The sequence below is a fragment of the Falco punctatus genome, assembly GCF_963210335.1.
Source record: "Falco punctatus genome assembly, chromosome: 8".
Lineage (NCBI taxonomy): Eukaryota > Metazoa > Chordata > Aves > Falconiformes > Falconidae > Falco > Falco punctatus.
This window is the reverse complement of record NC_137588.1, coordinates 41,042,057-41,064,327: the sequence shown is the minus strand read 5'-3', so window position 1 is coordinate 41,064,327 and position 22,271 is coordinate 41,042,057. Positions and strand designations below refer to the sequence as shown.

The following is a 22,271-nucleotide window of genomic DNA, read 5'->3' as shown; positions in this document are numbered from 1 at the left end:
CCTACTTCACTCCCCTGCAGTGACCTCCGACATTTTTGTACCAACAAATACAGAGAAGGACAGAGGAAATGGTTTAATAATGCTGACTTTTTTGGTTTTTAAAGATCAATAATGCACTTCCTACAGAACCACACAACCTCCTTATATTGCAAACCTACATAAGATGGTGCAAAATATTTTAAAGATAGCTTACTATAAGTTTAATAAGCTTACGTTGAGCCTTTTTGGAAGCATGACTAACAAATGGCTAGCACAACAAATTGTTGTGTCATCTGTAGTTTGCCTTTAGCTTTTATAGGCAAAAAGACATTTTTTTTTTCCCCTCAAGAGAACAGTATTCTCAGTAGCTTTCCTTTGCCCCACAGCTACTTAAAAATTCATAGCAGTTTTTGAAGGCTACTGGTTACTTAAAAATTAACAGGCTAAACATGCAGAATACAGTTATATGATAAAACAAAGAAAGGCATGTTATGCTCACAAGGCAATGCAAAGGAAGGAAAAAAGGAAAGATTTCCACTCTGCTAGAATTAATTGGGAGCTCCCTAGGATGAGGCCATGAGAAAGATAAAGAAGATAAATAAATTAAATGCCTGCTTCTTAAGCGGAGCGGACAAAGACTCTTCTCCCTTACTAAATGGAGAAAAAAAAAAAAAAAGGCGGGGGGGAAGGGGGAAGGGAAGGATAACCATCTCTTTCAGAAACTTAAATAGCCAAGGAAGAGCTAGAAGATTTTATCCAAAGTTTAAAAGGGGACTTGTGTCAAGGCATACGTAAAGCCATGCTACCTTAGCAAGCAAAGCTGTGCAACATCACTCCTACAGCAGCTGGCACCTGAGGCTCCAGCACCACCCTGCAGTCTCACCTAGCCAAGTCTTCTGGGGCACGTGTGGGATTTAAGAGCATCGCCGTGACCGCACCCTGAGACACCAAGATGTGTATGATGGAAACGTTCCTGTTGTACAAAGCCTTCAGGACATGGTGTTACAAACTATACGTGATTTCATTAAGAAGACTGCAGAAAGGTAACTTCTGAAGGGTGAGGGTAGGTTGTGACAGAGGGAGAACATTTCCATTCCTCTGCAGAATCCTCAGTGAACTCCAGTGATTGGATTTTATTTTGCAGCTAACCCAAAGAACATCACCTTGAAACCATCAATTTCTGTACCACAAGCCAAACAAACTGGCTGAGAAAAAGTGTTAGGTGAAAAGGGGAAGGGCATTCTTCAACCTCTTCTGACCCATGCATCCCTTTAAGTTTCCTAAAGGGGACACCACCTCTAGGTCTAATTTGAGCCTACCAAAAATAATCTTCCCTTCCCTACTGCCCATTAACAAAGCTCCCTTTCAGCAGATCCTTTACAGAATCCAGAGATCTCCCAAGTTTCAGTTTATAGCCATAGGCTCAGACCAAGTTTTGATCCAAAAAATATTGATCCAACATTTTTCTGAAGATTCTTTCAATTTTCTATCTGGCCTCAAAGAAGTTTAACAGAATGGTACTAGGAAATCTGATTATAAGAAAAGAGATGATTTGAATTAAAAAAATAAAGCCCATGAAATTAAATTACAAAGGTAATTGATCATGGTATTTCCTATGACCTCAAGACTTTTCAAGAATGTTCATAGAGTTTAGAAGGAACTTTACCAAGTGGCAACCCCAGGAGCTTTTGCAAGTTCAAATAAAGTAACTTGAAACACAGCTGCTGCAGACATCAGCACAGAAACCTGATGGTCTGACTTATACACAAGCTTATACTAGTAGTAATACCTTAAAACTCCTTAATGTTTTGCATTTGCTTAAAATTAGGGGGATTAAAGGATGTAAGTCTTCATCAATGGTGCAGAGTTGCCAGTGTCTACGTGGCTGTGCATATCTGCATGCGCTTATTTTTAAATCATGCCAGGCAGGGAGTGGACAACAGCACAAAGTCTCAGCCAGGACTCAACTGCCTTTATGCCCATTTAAATTAAAACTCTTAAAATTTCATTTAAAGGGAGGCAAAATTTCAGGAGCTGAAAATTCTGAGAATCAGTGGCATACAAATGTGATTTAGAGCCTTCAATCATTAGTACCTTCTAATAGTATGTGTCAAGAACAGTAGAATGACTGCATGTCAAGACCAAGTCTGGGATTTCTTGGCATGTCTTCTGTATGTAAATGGAATACTTATTTATAGCTGCAATAACAGAAAAAGCTCATTCTGGAAATAATTCACAAACAGAAAGGAATAAATTGCAAGTTGAATGTCACTCAACTAAACCCCCCAGCACTGCTGATTTTTGACAGTTGGGGCAGAAGCTATGCTAGATTTATGGTTACTTTAACAGAGAAACTTTTAAAACTCGGATTAGCCAAAGCCTTTTCTGAGTGAACAGAAGCTGCAGAGAGATGGAGATTTCTCTCGCTGATGGATGAACTCCACTTGCAGTCCAGTGATACCAAAATCAAAGTATTCTGGGATGTTCCAAGACAACGCTAACAGTGATCCCAGCTACACAGGCACCAGCCACTAACACTGCTTTGACATTCCCCAAGCAGATACACATGCTGGCCAAGCCAATTAAACACACAACTGGCAGCAAAAGCAAGCCAAGAGATTTGCGCTGCCTTCTGCGGGCACTGCAAGACAGATTTCCATACCAAGTTTCGTATGCAGATGCCTCCAAAAAGTTCCATGATCAGGTATTCATCAGATTCTTTTAATCTGGTGTATCTCATTATTTTTCATCTAATTATTTTAAAATTTTAATAATTCTTAATTATACTAACTCTTCAAATATGGAGTGAAAGTAGTATTAAAATCACCCAAAGTTCATAACCACTGGATAATTCCATTTAGGCAAGATCCAGCCATTACAGCATAAAAAACATATGGACATAGCACACATAAACACGAGTCTGATACAGAATATTATAGTAAAAATAGGGAAAGTTTTAGTGACAAGAAGACAGCCTAACCAAAATATCTGTACATCAAAAGCAAAACAAGGTAGAAATTGAATGTTTTGAATTATTCCTATTAAAACTGTCTACACTAATGCATTCCAGCAGACCACATAGACGGAAACTGATTTTCAAATAGAGCATCAGAGTAATAAAAATGTTCAAAATTGTCCCATTTCATAGTGGAACAGGCAAACTTCTCACCAAGCCTCCCATGCTGTTCTAGAGTTTAAGGGCTTTGAGTTCTGTGAGGCTTTATGGACCAGAAGTATCAATGCATGAAAAACCAAGACACAAAGTCGTAAAATGTACAAAGAGTTTAACCTGTAATTAACACTGTGGCAGGAATGATTTAAAGCTAAATGCTTACTTACGTCAGCCGCAGTAGTAATGAACTTAATAATGAACTTCCCAACAGAATCAGCCACTATAGCCCTTTGCAACTGCCCTAAAAAGGTTCACCCAGACTTTCTTCATTTAAGACTTCACGTTGAGAATGACAATATGCTCCCCAAACCAATAAGCCCTCAAGAATCACGTAGGTTGGAAGAAGCCTCCAGAGGCCACCCAGCCCAGCCCCTGGCTCAAAGCAGAGCCACAGCGTAAAGGAAATGTATATTCTCCAAAACTTCCTGCAAAGGCAACAGTTGCTTAATCTGGTTGAGACTCAATATATTAGGTCAGCAGATTACTCATGGAAAGTGAAACAGGTAGAGAGGCGATAGCATCCAGTCTGTAGCATCTCCAACGTACCCTGCTCACCTCAGAGGTCGGACCTCGTGGCTTCGGCAGCCCGTGTTTAACCACAAGCCAAGACAAACATCACAGAACGTCGGAATCAAATGGAGGGGAAAACAAAAGGGGGAGGGGCATTTCATTTAAACATTCTTTATTGGGTTTTCACGGCATGAATGCACCCATTTACAGTTTCAGAGGCAGTTGGAAGGAAACTATCTGGCGATCAGCTGAAGGAAACCAAACATTAGGTTCAAGTAAGCCCTCTGAAACTTGCCTGCAAATGCCCAGGTTAGTTTATCCATGGGATTACAATAAAATAATGTTCCTCTAAAAACAAACAGCTAGCTTCCTTTTGAGCAACTGTTACTTGTAGATCCAAACAATTTAGTGAAAAAGTCCTGTAAGAAGCCAAAGTACAAAGAGCAGAGAAGGATACTTTGGTTTTAAAAACTAACAGTCATTACCAACTCCTGATACCCTGATGGGGTTTTCTGAAATCACGCTTTTTTTTCAATTCAGTTTATTCTTTCTACTTACTCTAGCGTAAAGTAGCAAAAAATTTCCTCACAGGGAGAAAGAGATGATATTTTCTAAAGACAAGCTGCTAAGCAATCACAAGCAATGACACAATGGAAAAGCTCATTAGTAAAATATGTTTTCCATGAGAAGGATATTTATTTATTTATTTATTGGAAAAAACCCAAACTTGAATTAATGCCAATATACACACAATAACTAGGCAGGGCAACTGCCCTCTTGAACCAAATGGTGATCCTCACATGACTGGGTGCTGTGTACTAGCATACGCATTATCCTGGCAATTCAGGCAGTGGAAGTCCTAAGGCACAATTAATCTGTCCCTAAACCCTTACTTGACAACTTCAAGAGGTATAAGGGTATAAAGTGATTCATAGGCCTTGAGTTGGCTTTCCTTATGTAAAATATAAATTACAGATGAGATAGCATAACTTTCCATTTCCTACTTCAGTATCTTATCTAGAAATATCTTTTGCACATCTCTCATCTCTATTTCTTTTTTCAAAAATGTAGTTTTATTCTCCCCACTACTTCTTGTCCCTGATAAAGCCCAACATCATTTAACAAGATGGAAGTGAGCCATGAACAGGAGCAGGCTTTGCAACAATTTCTTTAATCACTTTCAATTCAGGTCCCATGTTCTCCAATAAGGCAAAATAATTTTCTTTAAACACACACTGCCCCCCCCAAAAAAAAAAAAAAAAAAAACAAACCACAAACAAAAAACACGAAACCACCCCAAACCAAACACCCACAAAACCCCCACATACAAAGCCAACATCCCCACCCCCTCAAAAAAAACCCCAACACTAAAACCCACCCATGTTCTGTTCTGACCCAAGAACAAAGAGAAAACATTAATTCCAGTAATGCCTTCTTACTGAAAACTTTCATGGGCCATTTTCCAGAGTAGAGGAACAATGTCCCAGTTTGGGGGATTCTGCAGGGAAAACTCATTATATTAATGTTCTCTATGAGACATTTCTAAAAAATTTGATTTACTGCCAACATGCGCTGACTATGCACAACTGCCCCCTCAATCTAAATGAAAGCATCTGCACTCAGAACAGTTCTTAATCAATTCTAGTAATGAATTTTCTGCTTGCAGGTATTCAGGATTGAACTCTAGTATTGCTCAGTGGACAACACCTTCCCAGATCCTGCAAAAGGCACCTTTCCTGTTTACTGTAAGCTTACTAGTGTTCATGAAAGAAAAAAACAAACCACCCCCCAAAAAAAGGCATAGTTGCAAGAATACTTCCATATTATCTCCATTGCTGAGTTTAGCAAAGCAAAATCTTATTATGGATATGATGTCTTTTCATGAGAAGATATAACAGGCAAAGCAAGCAAGTAGGCATTACCCCAGGGTAGGGGTTTTTCAGTGCTGAACACTTTGAATGTAAGGTGCACTCAGTAATTGAAGAAATGCATCATATATTTAATATTGAAGGCAAGCACTTTTAAAGCACTTGCTCTTTACAGAGCAAATAACACCACCATTTTAATTTCTGGATTTTAAACATCTGCACATCTTTGGATCCTCAAGCTTAAATTGCTTCAACCATTTGCCAGACACCACAGCACCTTACACTGGAAATCCCCTTCATGCAACTTCAGCAGTAAAAAAGTCTGCAAACACCAAAGACACTTGGAGAGGTCGTAGATCCAAAGCGGGTACTGTGTGCCCGGGCAGCACGCGCTGCCCCACGCCCATGGCGGCATTCCCAAGTGCTTACTGGCAGATGATAACAAGCAAGAGGAGAGAGTAACCATGTTCTCCTGACCTTCCTCATTTTTATAAAATTATACTTATGCTTTAAAAGAGTAAGGAGAAAAAGGACTTTTAATAAATGCATCAATGAAGAACACATTCATCAGGAAATAACTGCGAATCATTTCCAGTGAGGCTGCAAACTTGCCTGGACAGGAGTTCATCATTACTCATTGCTGATCGAGATCAGGTGGGGACACACTGGATTATCTACCTGTATCTAGTAAAAGGCCTATAGTAAACAAGATTACCACAAGATTATTTGGGTAGAGCCGCTGTGCTTTAGCCTGACAGTTTACCTGTATCAGCATCAATTTTCAAATGGAGAAGAGTCCTGACAAAAAGTACACTAGAAGTAATGAGCACCTTGAAGTGGTGTGTGTCACTGGGGTCTGCCAGAATGCAGAACACAGTATGTGTTCTCTAATTGAACACTTGTGACCTCATTTAGTTAAAAAGTGACATATGCAGTGGTGGTTGAAAATTCCAGGCCAGCCTGTAACAGTGATAAGTACATCCTTATGGACCAAGCATGACAGAAAACAACAACCACCAAAAAACCTACACCAGCATTTTTAACTGCACTCCGTTTGGCTTCTTTACTTTTTGTATAGGACTTCTATATCTCCAATCTCACTACCATCTTCAAAAGAAGATTATAAGTACTTAGTCTTTCAACTCTTACTCAAGAGCTCATGAGTGTCCAATCAGTTAATTAACCCACTCCATGTTGTAGGCTCAGCTGATCTGCGTGATGACCCCCAGCTGCAGATCAAATCCTAACAAAAACACTTGCAGACCCAAAATACTTGCATAGTCTATTCCCTTTGACAGAGATTTTGTCTTTTTTATGTCTTTCAACTGCTCAGGCTGTTTACATTTTGATATTCTATCTCCCTAAAACGGCTTAGGCAGGCTGAGGCACCCACTGCTTTTCACAGCTGCTATTGCTATTACCATAAAAAAAAGTTTAAAACCAACTAAGCAACAACAAAGAAAAAAAGAAGAGAGAAAGGGTTTTTTTGTTTTTCTTTTTTTTTTTTTTTTTTTTAAATTTTCCTCTGTGCACACCATTCTGAAAGGAAAAGGACAGGAGGGAGTGCTTGGCAGAGCATATAAATGACATCCCAAAAGGAGCATGGGGGAAGAGGGCTGACAAATTTGGGAAATACGAAAGCTGATAAGCACACATCCCCATATGCTCCACGGGAATTAAAATGCTCATTAAACATGAAAGTTTTTCTTCCAAAAGGATCCCAGAACGCCTCCAGAGAATGCATTTTGGAGACAGACCTCCACGGCTTCAAAACGGTGACAGACTCCAAACTCTGGAGCATGTGAAGTGCCAACAAGGACCTGGCAACTAGAGGTGGCCTTTCCTCAAGCAAGAAGCACAGCCCGTGAGACAGCAGCTACAAGCTGGAGATGTTGAGAAAGAGCTTCAAATTCACCTACAAGAATAATGCAGTTTGGATCACATTTTCTAGAATTTACTGCTTTCAGATTACTTCATCTTCTTTCCTGAAACCAAGCCGGCTTTTAAACTTTTAAAGGTTTCCTGCACCATTAATCTTATTAACATTAAAGTAAGCCATACGTCTAATTCTTGTTATTTCTGAAAACTATGTCTAGTTAGATCCGTGCAGCATTTCAATAATGATGACAATTAGGCTTTTATTTTTTTAAAAAAAGCCTTTGTTTTGCCACTTTGGCTATTAATTCACAGCCCAACTTTCAAACAAATCTTTTCAGCTGCAAGAAACAATTAAAGGAGCACATATATCGTCTGCAGCCAATCCTACTTAAGTCATTGGGTCTTTTTAAAAGTCCTTCCTAATGATCACATCCAGCAAAATTCACCACAGGCCAATATATATATTTCTCTTATTTAATCAAAGCAATCATATAAATTACTTAATTGCCTACATGTGAGCAATGACCATGTATATACTGGTTAAAATCCCAGTCCTACCACAGTAAAATTCCCATCAGCTTCAACAGAACAAGGCATTCATTCACAGTATTTAAGACCTTCCCAGGTCACGAAAAACAAAGCTTTTCCAAATACATCTCATGAAACCATTTATGTATTGTATGGTTCTTTGGCAGTATTTTCATTTTTCCATAGTTAAACAGAGAAGAAGGAACTTCTTATCAGGCTGGAAAGACTAGTCCATCAAAGAGCAAAGCAAAAAATGTATTTTATGATTGATTTTTCAGTGATCTATACCCCACCTGCATTCAGCAAGGGGGGGAAAGGAAAAAAAAATCACCACTATACATACAAAAATGTCTACTCTGCCCCTTAGGAAAATAGAGTAGCTATGTTGTGTGATAACCATTTAGATGTGGACAAATGACTTTATATGCATCAATGTTAACTAGCCATAAAGAAAAGTCAAGTTTCTGCAAAATACCAGAATAATATCTGACAACTGCATAAGTCAAAGCTGCAAATCAGCAGGATAGCGTACTGCTTCGGGCTCTGGCTGTAGCTCAGGAGACAGGTTATCATGTCTAATATATACCTTCAGAATAAGCGACAGGAGAAAAGTCAGCCATAAAAGTCTTCAAATCAACATTTAGCTCACTCCTCTCACCTCAAAGTGCCTCTATAGTTAAACCATTCCCCAGCATCAGTCTTGAGGAAATCTTTGCCCAAATCCCTCCCTATAAAGTTGGGATAATACATTCCTGTGTTCTCAAGAGGCAAAAATCAGTAACAACCCTCCGAGGCCCTCTCTGTGATGAACACTACGTTAACGCACACTTGAATGCTAACCAGAGAGAGAGACTGACAGAAAGAAAAATCAGATGCAATGTAGTTTCTGCTACAAACTCTGAATCATATAAAGAAATTAGGCTGCAAGGAACCTCAGAAGGTCTGGGGCCCAACCCTTCTGCTGTAAGCAGGCTAACTCAGAAGCTACGTTAGGTTGCTTAGGACTGTATTCCGTTTAGTTCTGAAAAAAGTCTTTCTGGCTCAGGCTTTTTGTTCCAGGGCTTAACTGCTCTCACTGAGCAGAATTTTCTCCTCATATGTACTCATAGTTGCTGGCACCCAGTCATTTGCACTCGGAAAAAAATTTTTTCTCGCTGTAGTTCATAATAATCAACACAAGTGGCAATGCTAACTTCTGATTATTCCCACAAAAGGAGGAAAAAAAACCCCAACCAACCAATGAATGCATATGTTTAACAGAGACACCAAGAAGTACTTTGCTATGCAGAGTATGTTTAAACTTACAGTGTTACTGATAAATTTGGTCAATTGATTCAAAAATACTCAGCTATGACCTCAACTTGGAGTTCATCTTATTCTTCCTTCTGTTAATGACAGAATTCCCAGTTTTATATTCTTTTGCATACTGCTCACAAATTAGAGCTGAACTGCTTGGGATCAACTGTCTTCATCCTTCATTTAATGTGGGTGCATCGTGGGGACTCCATTCTTAACAATTTCTTTGAATCCCAGCCAAAAACAGACATGAGAAAGCCCAGGATCAATAAGGAAGTGCCGTTTGTAATGAGTTTGTATGATGTAGCCCTGTGCGAGAGATTATCTCTCTCTTTTACAGAGCAGGGGAATATACAATGGAATCTGCAAAACTAAAACCATGAGGAAACACTGCAACAATTACTAAGACTTAAAACATACACACTTTCTTCAAATGACCAGGCATATTTTATAGAAATTCAGTTAAATTAATTGCAAGTGACTTTGTCACTCACTTATTTTTCACCTTACTTTATATTCTGTTTATCCCACCTCCACTCACATATGTATTTTCTACTTAATACAGTTCATTTTGCTGCAGCATTCCCATTCCAGAGCAGCACTACATCACCCTGGTTACAGTGGCACAGATCAAAGGGCAGAGAATAAAAAAAAAGCTAACAATAAATGCTAAGACTGGGACAAATTAACACAAATGAACTGTGCAATGCAACCTTTAAACCCCTATGTAACAATGTTACCTTTCTTCTTGCATAAATCTATTCACACATCAAATATCTAGTTTTCCCTCCTTTAACAGCAGCTTCTTAATACTGTACTGATGATCTTCAAAGCGACCTTACCAAATTGCCATGAAATTTAAGCAATCTAAAATAATGAATTATGAATACTAAATACATCCATTACGTTCTCCAACCCCCTCCCCCAAACTTACAGCTGTTTGTCTGCATCTGCTCGATTTCTTGCAGACAACAGTGGAACAGGCGATATTAAAAGTTCATGCAAAACACAAAACATGTACTTTGTGCAGAGATAATGCAGACTTCAGTTACCTGCCTTATTCCTGTAAGAGGCTAAATTTTCCTGACCTTCAGTGTCTGCCTAGCTTTTGGGCAGGCTGCTATTTGCTCCAGCTGAGAATCCCACACAGGTTCTCCATCAAGGTTGCAATGACCTGTATCACTGCAAGCCCTAAATCTACAGTGAGCAACAATATTTTCATTTCAATGAAAATACCTTTTCAGCCAAGCTCCCCAGCTAACAAGGTTCTTCCTTAGCTGAAAGCAAAGAAGACATGAAGACCAGAAAGATGTTGAAGCACTCAATAAACTGCTCCCACTCCAGGTTATCCTGCCCAAATACACCAGCCAAACCCAGGGACAGTGTTACTGTGGATGAAGTGTTTACCCTGCTCCTCTTAAGAGAGGGCTGCTGGCCTTGTTTTCTTAATTTGAAACACTTGCAAACAGCAAGCACTATAAAAACCATCCACATCTTCAGGGCTTCTTCGAGAGTCAAGAGATGTTAAACAAACAAGGATTTTCTACAGAAATGGCTTTGTGCTCTGAAATAGATTTTTAAAAATTTTTTAAAGATCTTAAAATTAATTTAATGTTATTTGCTACAAAAGTCTGAAGGTGGCATTTTGTGCTGTTTAAATGAGTTGGCTGTACTGCTGCTTATTGTCTTAATTTGGAATTTTAACCTGGACTTCAATTTTTCTGGTAAATTAAGACACCAATGTAGAAATACGTTCCTTTCTTTGAAATTTTTCTGATTAGATGTAAAAGCTTATTTCCTCTTAAATGCTACAGAACTATACTTAAAATTACTTCAGTAATGACTAGAGCAATCACATTTTTCAGAAATACAAATGAAATCTATTCTTTTTCCTGCTTTTTAAATGCCTCTGGGCGCAGCATGTCTCTATCCTCAGGATAAACCACCCTCCAAGAAGGGAGGATTGGCATCATTAAAGATTCCTGAAGCTCTTGCTTGTAAAAGGCACGGCAGATGAAATTATAAACCATACCAAAGCCATGACAGAATTTAATTTAAACTACGATTTTGCTATAGCAGGAGTTTAAGCAGCAGTCTCCCCAGGATACAAAGATATATATACACACATATATTATCCATAATGGTACCTGTGATCTTGTCTTCAATGGAGCTACATGTGCAACGTAAAGCTACATTTGCATCGCTACACCTTGCAATGTAAATCCAAGGAAAGAAGGGTGACTCTCATCTAGAAACTGGAATTAAATCCTCATGCAGCACATCTGTTTGGTCTAGCATACATGGGAGAATCCAATGGGAAGGTGCGTCTCTCTTGGCTGGCTCAAGTAGAGATGAACGGTTTCTCACTATTCCCATTTCCTGAAGTGGCAGAGCTCTTTCACGTCATTAAAAGGGTTCTGACTTATGCTGCCTGGGGAAAAGGGAATCTCCACCCCATGAAAAATGTGATGTCCCTGCAAACATCAACTGGAAAAGTCAAAATAATAACCTGTTCCCCCCTGCCTGCCCCAGGGCTCAAGCACTCTCCTGTCTAGGCTTGCTGACCTCGTGTCTTTGGTTGGCTGCACATCCCTCCTACCTTGCTGTACTCAGGATCCCTCCTAGGCTGCGCCCCCATGAATTTCTAGCATCTATCAGAAGAGAAGGAGCCACAGAATCCACCCTTCCTGCAATTTCAGCTCAACAAGTACCCTAGTGCCAACGACCGGGTTTGTTGTCATAAGCAGCAAAAGGATTTTTATCTTTTTCACCACAAATGTTTTCCACCAGCAAATACTTTAATATTTTTAATTAAAAGTGTCATTTCTAGAGATTTAAAATGGTAACACAGCAGTAAGAAAGCATTATACAAACCAACACTGAATAGCAGACAAGTTTCCCTATATTTAAGCTTTTAAAAATTAATGTTCTATAGACTGTCTGGTGCAATGTAAAAAAAAATATAAAAAAATCATCATTATACACATACATCATAAAATGACACTTTTATTTCCTCAGCTACACAAACTGATGCACTTGCTCTTACTCCTCATTTCTTTTCAGGTTCTAAGGGCAACACAAGGGGATCCTTTTGCCCATGAAAGCACATGAGTTTGGCACCCACTGATTTTACCCAGTGCCTGCTGACTCGGAGAGGCACATCTGCCCCACTACTGAGTGTGAATACAGTATTTAACCTGTTATTGTTGGAAGCTGGATGTACACAGAAGCATTAGCAAACACTTTTCTGCACATAAAGTTATGAATGTGCATTCTATACATTATGAATGTTTACAGAAACACCATTTTCAAAGTTGCATGGCTAATTTAGGCATTAAAAAGTCATATACACGTAAGTTACATCTGTGAACCAAAACAGAGATGCACAAGTTATATATATTGCGGAGCGCCTGAAAATTATTTTTCTCAAATCACATAATACTCTTTTAAGTTCCTTAGTGAGTGCTTCAGACTGATACCTGAAGAGAAAACATAGCTGATACTTGAATCTATTTATTAAAATATAAAATTTCTACCATAAATTAAGATTGCCTACACAGTCAATCATTAGTCAGGCCAAAAATATGCACTCTGGTGTATTTTAGTGCTAGTTTCTCTAATAATCAGCACATACTGCTTTTCCTACAAAGTTAGCATTGAACATCAGCCTAAAATAATCAGAAGCACACAGGTTTTTACATATGTAAAATGCAGCAAAGGTGAAATTGATATTCACTCTTAAATTCTGTATTTCTTCAGCCAAGTGCCTATTTGTGCAGCATTAACATTGCATTAACAGCTTTTGCATATTTGTTTTTCTAGAAACAATAGTCCTAAACCTTGCAGTAACAAAGTTACTGATGTATCAAGATGACTAGAACTCATCTTTAATATCCTCTGCTATTGGAATTCTATTATGCTAAAAAATAAACCTTTGGCAACACCAAATCCTTTCATATACCCAGGTTGCTGTCTTTATTGTTAATTTTAAACAGATGACAATTAAAATCAAGCATACTATTTTGGCACTTCCGTGGATTTTTTTTTTTTTATTCCAAACAATTTTTTTACCAAATGCATTAAGTATTTAAATTATAAGCAGATTTCTTAACTTTTCAGTGTGGCAAACAAGAAAAAAATCAAAGTTTCAGTTCAACCAAGAAAATCAAACCCACACAGAGACCTCCCCTCCCAAAAGGTCTTTCAGCAGTTGCGGAGAACCTGCAGCCCTTTCCCTCTGCCCCTGAGCCCACCCCTCTGGGAAGCTCTCCAGGGTCTCCCTGGCATTCCCAAATGCTCCGGAATGGCATTTGCAGTGTAAACAAATGTCAGCACTTTAGATTATTGTAAATTATTTACAGTAAACTCATATAAGACTATAGGGCACTTTAAGGCCTTGTTAATATTGCAATAATTATCCCCAGGAATGAATTACGGGAGCACCTCGTGCTTAGAGGCAAACCCAGGAAAAATACCACGACCTGAAACATGGAACAAAACTTGCTTTCATTTTACTAAGGAACACCCCGTTGTGCAGAGAGCAAACCTGGAATGATTTTCCCATGAGAAAGAAGTTCAAGTGCCCTGTAGATCACGTAGCAAAAAGATGATACTTAATGATAAAAACATGGAATGTGCTTGTCACTATGTCTGCCACCAAGGTTAATACTATAGGTTTGTTACCTAGGGGTGACCACTGAACAGAGTAAACATTTCCTCAAAACATCCTCAGCACCTTGGCCTGTTGGATGGCACAACAATGGTCATCAGAACCCAAAGCCTGGAAAACCTTGACTGAGACAGCAAGGACTATTTGTAATTGGAAAGGAAAAAGTGTTTCCATCCAAGTTTTGTAACCATGCAATTGTCTGTCAGCAAATCACAGCCTGACTTTTAGACATTTATATATTCTAAAAATATTGTGTAGGCAATTTTACAATGTAAACAGGACGAAAAACATTTTAAAATCTGTTTTTCAATTGCTAGCCAACATATATCTAGAGATGTAAACCATCAAATATTTAAGCCAATATTTATGTTTAAAAATCCCAATTTATAGTTACTTGAATTTTTCAGAGAACAGTTTTGAATCTCCTTTTAGGTCTTAATGATCCATGCTTCCAGAAAAATATTTCAGCAGTTAATCATAATTTTAACCATCTCAGTTAAGATGAGAAGAAACCACTAGAAAAATATCAGAACTATCTTGTTCACAATCAAATAGGTATATTCATAAATGAATAAAATCATTTAGAAAAAGAAAAAAGTGAAATGCAATTCTTCAACCTTGCTAGGTCAAATCCTTAGCTGTGCTGTAATATCTTAGGCTGTCAGAGAAAGTTTACGAAAATGGTGGGAAGTTGGAAGAAATGCAATAGGGCAAACAGGGGGACCTTGACAACATTGACCTTCATCCAGAGGGACCTTGACAGGCTTGAGAGGTGGGCCTGTGAGAACCTCGTGAAGGTCAACAAGGCCAAGTGCGAGGTCCTGCATGCAGGACACATGTATAACACAAATAGAGGCTGGACGGAGAATGGATTGAGAGCAGCCCTGAAGAGAGGAGGACTTTGGGGTGTTGGTGGATGAGAAACACAACATGACCCAGCAATGTGCACTCACAGCCCAGAAAGCCAACCGCTCCCTGGGCTGCATCCCCAGCAGCATGGCCAGCAGGGCAAGGGAGGAGGCTCTGCCCCTCTGCTTTGCTCTTGTAAGACCGCCTCTGCAGCGCTGCATTCAGCTCTGGGGCCCTGGCATAAGGACACAGACTTGCGGGAGCAAGCCCAGAGGGGGCCACGGAGATGGGCAGGGGCTGGAGCCCCTCTCCTGGGAAGCCGGGCTGGGAGAGCTGGGGCTGTTCAGCCTGGAGAAGAGCAGGCTCCGGGGGGGCCTTAGAGCAGCTCCCAGCGCCTGAAGGGGCCGGCAGGAAAGCTGGGGGGGGGCTTCTTACAGGGGCACGTGTGACAGGGCACGGGGGTGGCTTTGAGCGCAGACAGGGCAGATGCAGGTCAGATATCAGGAAGAACCTCTCCCCGTGAGGGCGGCGAGGCGGTGGGCCAGGCTGCCCAGAGCAGCTGTGGGTGCCCCATCCCTGGCAGTGCTCCAGGCCAGGCTGGATGGGGCTGGGAGCAGCCTGGGCTGGGAGGGGAGGTCCCTGCCCGGGGCAGGGGTGGGAACGAGATGGTCTTTAAGGTCCCTTCCAACCCAAACCATTCTGTGATGCAGTGATTCTACGAACAGGAGCAGCTGAAGTTTGTTAGGATTTTGCATCACATAAAACTATACTGAGAAGTCATATAACATCACTACCTGCTGGTCTCTACAATCAGGGCATTTGCAATGCAAAGAACACATGCATTAAAGAAGTAACCGGTGCAGTCTCTGTAAGTCTGACCTATTAAAACTGTATTGAGGCTTGATCTATCAGAGCCCTGGAAAGCAGTGTTCTGTGCTAGAAGGAGTGAAAGTTCACACAAAACTTATTTATGTTGGTCTGCATCACAAGGTTCACAAAGGAAAACAACAAAGTTTTTAGTACATTAACTGTAATCTAAACTGTATTAGTTGTCGAATTTGCTGCTGTTCATCTAATTGATGAACAGTCATCTAAACGATAAAGAATCAAATAACCAAACTATGCAAATAAAGCAGATTAAACCCCCCCCCCCCCCCAATACTGTAATGAAAAATAGAATCTTCGCCCAAACTTTTCAAATAGGGGTGGCAAAGCTACATAACAATGATGTCCAGAGGTCTGGGATATCCAGTAGTGCTGACTTACAAGCTGAAGATCCACCGAGGGCAATAATATTTCTTGGAGAAGCTTCTGCAAATCAAGAGAGAACACAGTAGACTTTTCTCCTTATTTATACCAAGTGCCCACTTACAATTTTTATGATAACTTAGCTGCTTGACTGTAGCTGTAATTTCAAAATCACGGTATTACCACCACTTGCAACAATATCACAATGATTCAGCTGACGTGAGACTATTGCAAGAAAATAATACCTTGAGGTGGGGTGGGAGGTGGGGGAAGGAATTCTGATTTAGGTGCTCAAACAGTTCATAGGTTTTGGACAGAAATTATACATAATTTCACACTGTTTTAAAATCTGAGTGTGAGACAACATTCTACAGAAAAGAAAGATATAAAGTACTATTTCCAGTAGAAATGATAGCTCTGATCAAAACAGAAAAAAACTTCTCTCATATATGTTCTCTATGAAAACCATACGTGTTATTTATGAAAACCATAACTAAAGATAAGCTTAAATACGCCTGTTGATCAAGACAAGAAATTTCATGCTATTTATGCACAATGAAAAACAGTTTAAAAACAGTTTCCATTGAGATACCTGCTGGCACATTGTCCATTGAAAGTTCCTTTTTATCTCACCTGGGAAAGTGATTTTCTACAGACACTTTTCTCTGTTCAAAAATCATGCCAAGCACATGTGCTTTTTTTTCGTCATAAAATAGTGAGTTATAATAATTTGAGTTCACCCCACTGCCTAGTCAACCAGTGGGTTGTTGTGCTGTTTTTGAAAAAATACTGCAGTCCATATGAAATATCTTCACTAAAATATCCGAGGACTTCATGATGTACACTTGTCCTTCCACCGTCCCTTTACATTTTCTGTAATTAAGAAGTATCAGTGATTTCTCCTTGCACATACTGAAACAATCTTCTTACAGCTTCTTACAGCCTGCAGGGAGGCAGACCCTCTCAAGCAGACATGACAGGAGGGTGCTGCATCACAACAACAAGATCATCATGACTGATACAAGCACTGCAACGTCGACTGTCCGCCTGCTGCCATTCGATGTTCTCCGGGCATGCAATACAGCAAATACTGCGTTTGTGTGATTGGTTGGTATTTCTACATTGCAAATCATTCCTTCACAGCAAGAAACACATTCCTGTTGAGAAAAGGAGATCACTGACACAGGGTAACTCAGCAGTGGCTTTTAGAGATAGATGTTCTTTCAACTGGTTGCAAAGGTTACAGCTCAACAGATTCATTGCTTCCACCTGGCAGCAGACAGAGCATATATGCTACAACTTCCCTTCCAAACCACACAGCATAGGCTACCTAGAGTAAGTCATCACCCAGAGCTGTCACGGGGCTTCAAAACTGTGATATGATGTAATACAGCCATGTCAGCTGCACTGACAAGCTCATTAACATTGCAGAAAATAAAGGAAGCTTTCTGCCACTTTCCCCTTCTAACACAAGAGCTAAACCCATGCATTTGAATGTTTCAGGTTTCAGCTTTTTAGGCTAAAAAAGCCTGACTGTAAAATACTCTCTTCCCATTCATTTTTCCCCTCAAGCTTTTGCATTCAGTGCAGCTTTCCATACTGAACTTCAGACTTCCTTTTTTCAGTTTCTAGTGCCACAGAACCACTGACACAGCTGATTTTCAGGAGGGAATCTGAAAATAATTTTCCTTACTTGACAATCCTTACTAGAAAAGCCAAGAGCATGCCCATTTTTATCTAATCCAAAGGCACAAGAACTCTTCTAAGATAAAATGCAGAAGGTGGCAGGCTGCATAATCATTTCATGCCCTCAGTCCACCAAAACCTGCTGAAATGAATGGAAGTTGATTCAGATAACACAGAGATCCTCTTATATTTAACATGGATGTTGTCTGCTTCGTTTTTGGTATCTGAAACCCTTCATGTTAAAAGTAACATTAACTACCCTTCTCAACTACTAAGGAATTAGTGCGTCACACTTCAGTGCAGTGAAAAATACTTAGGTCGGATACACTTGATTATTCAGAATAAACTTTTACCTAGTTCCCCAAGGATGAGAGAATGCAGCAGTTTTAGCTTTTGTCATGCAACAAAAACTCAGTTGGCTCTTGCTTAAGAGCATGGCTTTCGTGGACAAATACAGTCTTGCTCTGTGTACAGTGTGGTATTATCCAAGCCATGTTATGCACAGACACGACTGGCCTACCTAACTCCCAGTCTGGCTTGCCCAAGCGCTGACAGTGACAGAGCCGCAGCAGCACCACAGGCATCGGTGCAGGCTACAAAGCCTACCTGAGCACCTTACTCAGAACTCAGGAACAAGGCCCACGCATTGGGTGCACGCTAGCAATGCCCCAGAAAGCTCAGGTGTTTCTTTAGAAGTTGGTATTACATCCTGTCACACAGCAACACAGATAGGAAAGCAGGAAGAAGGGGGCAGTCATGCTTCTGTCACAGAAACCTGATTTCTATTGTTAAATACTGGAGAGCATATCTTACTGCATCCTCTTCAGCTCAGCAGGAAAAACCAAGTACTGAAATGCAAACCTCAAACCCAATGTGCTGCTCTTCTACAAAGAGCAGTGCTTACTGTGTGGCCACTTTCTCTGTGACGGTGGCAGCCTACAAAATGGCATTCTTCTCCAGTAGCACATTTTTTGGTGACTGATGTACTTTTCCCATGGTCTGTGAAGAGATGAACTGTCAAACAGTACTGAGTACCTACAAAATAAAATTTAAAATGTTTATTTGCATAAAGTATGCCTCCTTTTATGGCATTTACAAACTTCACACAATTCAGCAAAATATTCCTACAAAAATTACTTATTTTGGCTGTATAAAGCATTTTTCATCTTCATCAAAATACCATTTAGCAAGAAATTACTTAGTAATGAACTCTTAAGCTTAACCAAGCCTTCAAACCTTCAGAAAGGTTGCTATCATTGTAACTACTTATTAGCACTATAATCTACTCATTTATCTCTCATTCTTTACTCTATTTTGTAGCACATTCTTGCTTGCTTTGTTTCAGAGATGTTTCCTCATTCCTTTAGTTTATTTCTTCCCCTTTCCCACTGTTACTGTGAATACCACTGAAAAGAAAAATGAGGAAACGTATTTCCATTCTTCTCCATGTATCTATCGTTCTCCCATACAAGTATGGTCCCTCATCATTCAGGTCTCACTGCTCGCAAGCAAGCCTACAGCCTAGAGAGACCTTTATATCTTGGGATGGTATCCAGAAGGAAGGGGATAAGGCTACAAAGGCAATTCTTAGGGTTTTTTTTAAATAACATCTTTAAAATTAATTCCTAGGAAGCATATAGCTAGATATACACACACAAATATATAATTAGTAAGTATATTATTGATATATTATTAACACATTAACCACTATATTAATAATGCATTGTTATATGTTATGTAAAATGATTTCTGCATATATAGATACGGAAATAAGTATTTTTTTCACTGTTGCTTTGCGCTCGGAAATGGTCAAAATATTCACCTCAGCAGAAATTTTATGACTCAATATTACTAATAACATAACTGAAGGCACCACCGTGTTGGCATGTTAATCCTACCCAGTTAGACTTCTACAAGACGGCTGAGTCAGGGAGAAGCAAATTTAAGTATCATAAAGAATCTCCTTAAAACAGGAGCACTTACTTTCAGGACACCATCTATCTTCAGCCCATCTGTTACAGTTGTAATTGTCCGCTGCATTATCACAAGTAAAGCACTTAAAACTGTTTGGAAATGGAGTGGCTTTAAAAGTATTAAAATATAGTAAGTTTACAAGTATTGAGAAAAACACAAAACACTCAAAATAATACTGTAAGTGCTTGTACACATATACTTACAAAAACATATTACATACATTTACATTTTTTCAATGATACATCACTGTTAGACAAATAAAACTTCTGAAACAAGCTTTGTAGAAAGCTTTTACATGTAAACTGGGTTTGTTATGCCTGAACTTTAAAATATTTCCTCCTTTTTTCCTTCTCTTACAGTCCAAAATACCATTTAAGTACTGGTGGGAAAAACAGGAAGGAGAGGACATCTTTTTTTTATTTTTATATATATATATATGTGCACATGATACTACATCTGCATATGTTTGTACAGATACACAATCTACATTCAAATGGCTTTTGATTGCTTTGATGAAAAAGCTATACCTTCAAAACCAGCTTCAGACCTTGATCTCCAACTCTGAATAAGTTTGATCCATTTGACAAAGGGATCAAGAGCATTATTTTAAAATCTTATTTACATTATATAACAGGTCCCTAGACATACATATATACCTACTACCTTTAGCTGTCCTGACTTTTTTAATGATACATATAATGAAAATCTTCTCCCCTTAAATGAAGGGAAAGAACACTTCTGATGCTAGATAAGAGGCAAAAAAATGATGCTATTAGTGACAACTGGCTTCACAGGTCTCACAAGGTTTTTAATTACCTTCAGTTTGAATTAATTGCATACAGCACACCTATTCTTTCCCTTACAAAACCCCCAAGAAGATAAAAGACAAAAACATCTGTTCTGTATTATTTATGAGAAATCCACTGCATAATTTTCTCTGTAGGAAGATATTTCAGAGACAGAAAAAGATAATAAAAGCACTTAAAATGTGAAAGCTTTCATGCACTCTTTAAGTTAGCAAACCATGCAATTGTTTGTTTTCATTCAGTCAACTTATAAAATCTTAGAAATAAACTGCTGTGGGTATTTTTATTTTAAACTTTTTATCCTTCATGTTTGAAGAAGACAACTAAAAGGAAAGGATTGAAAAAATATGGTAATGAACTAAGACGTTAAGCTACAACTGCATACACAAAAAAAGCTGTCTACTTACGGTCTAGTGGAGGTCTCACATTGTAAAAGTTGATGTTCTCAGCTGAAATCCAATTTTCTGAAAGGATGAAGAACGGAAGAAAGGCTCCGACCAGCATGTGATAGAGTAACAACATGCTGAGTATTATTGTACATGAAAAGCAAAACTCTCAGGCCTAGGAAAGAAAGGGAGCACATTATTCAGGGGGAATCATAAAGAACTGAGCATGTAGAACAATACATTTCCTATGAACTACTCCTGAAACCTTGAAAATTCAGTCTGTAGATCTATACTGTGAAGAGAGCTAATGCAAGCAAGCATGCAATGATAATGCAAAGCTGAGCAGTTACTGCCTTCTGCTGGCCAGGATCCCGTACAGAGCACTTGAATTTCCACAAACTTAAAAAAAGTTAACATTATTTCTTCAATCTATTTGTCCTTCTAAGCAATGTCAATCTTATAGATTCCGTGTAAGCATTCCTAAAATTCAACACAAAACCTGAGCTCCTTTACTTCCTACTTGAAACAGACAGGATTACAATACCATTACAGCAAGCAAAATGCAGACAATGTTTTTAACCAAACAGCCTAGAATCCAAGACCAGTGCCTTATCCAATATAGATCAATGTATGTCTGGTGGTTTCAGATAAGCTACATCATCTGAACTGTAAGCGCACTCGGTACAGCATCAAAGAACATGAGTGTAAATTAGATTTTTTCTTTTTAAAGTGCACACCAAGGAAATGCTAAGGAAGATGCCTGGTGAGGGCACACAAGTTTCAGAGAACTGCAAAGCAGAACATTCAGAGAGATGAGATAAATGGCTTGGGCGTGCTTTGCACATTTATGTGGGGCCCCCCAGGTATTTCAGTAAGGCTTCATGGAGAAGAAGAACTAATCAATGAGCATTTTGATCAGTTTGATATTTAGATGTACATATACATACACACATGCAGAGGTATCTGTGGCAAAATGCAGTGATACTGGAGACCTAGTTCAGATATTAAAGAGCAGAATCAGCTTAAATGGCACTCTGCCCATGCAGATTCCCAGCAGGAGAAACAAGCTTGCGTGGAGGGCCCTGCCAAACCAGAGACGTTGCTCTGAGCTGCCAAGGGCATTCGTTCAGAATTCTCTCTGCATGCCCCTGTGCAGGCCGATGTAGATGTACACTAAGCCTACGCAGGAAGCCCTGAATGAACCCAAGCACTAAACTGAAAATGGTACTCAAGAGCATGACAGAGAAGTCAAAGGATTTCCTTCTTTTTCCTCATTGTTTTTTTGTTCTGGTTTGGTGTTTTCCCCCATTGACACAGAACTATTTGAAAGATGGTTTTGCCAACAAACCACTCAACTTCATGCATTGGGAGTTTAGCCATCCTAATTAAGATGTGCTTTTTAAATCACAGCTTTATGAATAT

The 22,271-nt window shown here is 39.3% G+C and overlaps 1 protein-coding gene across 3 annotated transcripts in view; it reads right to left on the bottom strand.

The window, feature by feature from the left end:
- Positions 1–322: 322 nt before the first annotated feature.
- LYPD6B (LY6/PLAUR domain containing 6B) overlaps positions 323–22,271 on the bottom strand; it is a 47,715-nt gene continuing 25,766 nt past the window's right edge. Inside the window, exons 1-5 of one of the 3 annotated variants that reach the window (XM_080400111.1) lie at positions 21,115–21,172; positions 20,871–21,024; positions 19,667–19,765; positions 18,588–18,718; positions 323–17,154 (exon numbers count right to left, since the gene is read on the bottom strand). In XM_080400111.1, the coding sequence (XP_080256237.1) occupies positions 16,990–17,154; positions 18,588–18,718; positions 19,667–19,765; positions 20,871–20,985 (510 nt within the window). In that variant the 5' untranslated portion in view covers positions 20,986–21,024; positions 21,115–21,172 and the 3' untranslated portion in view covers positions 323–16,989. Of the gene's footprint in view, positions 17,155–18,587; positions 18,719–19,666; positions 19,766–20,870; positions 21,504–22,271 lie in introns of those variants that run through there. The other 2 variants (XM_080400112.1, XM_080400110.1) reach the window with 2 other exon arrangements.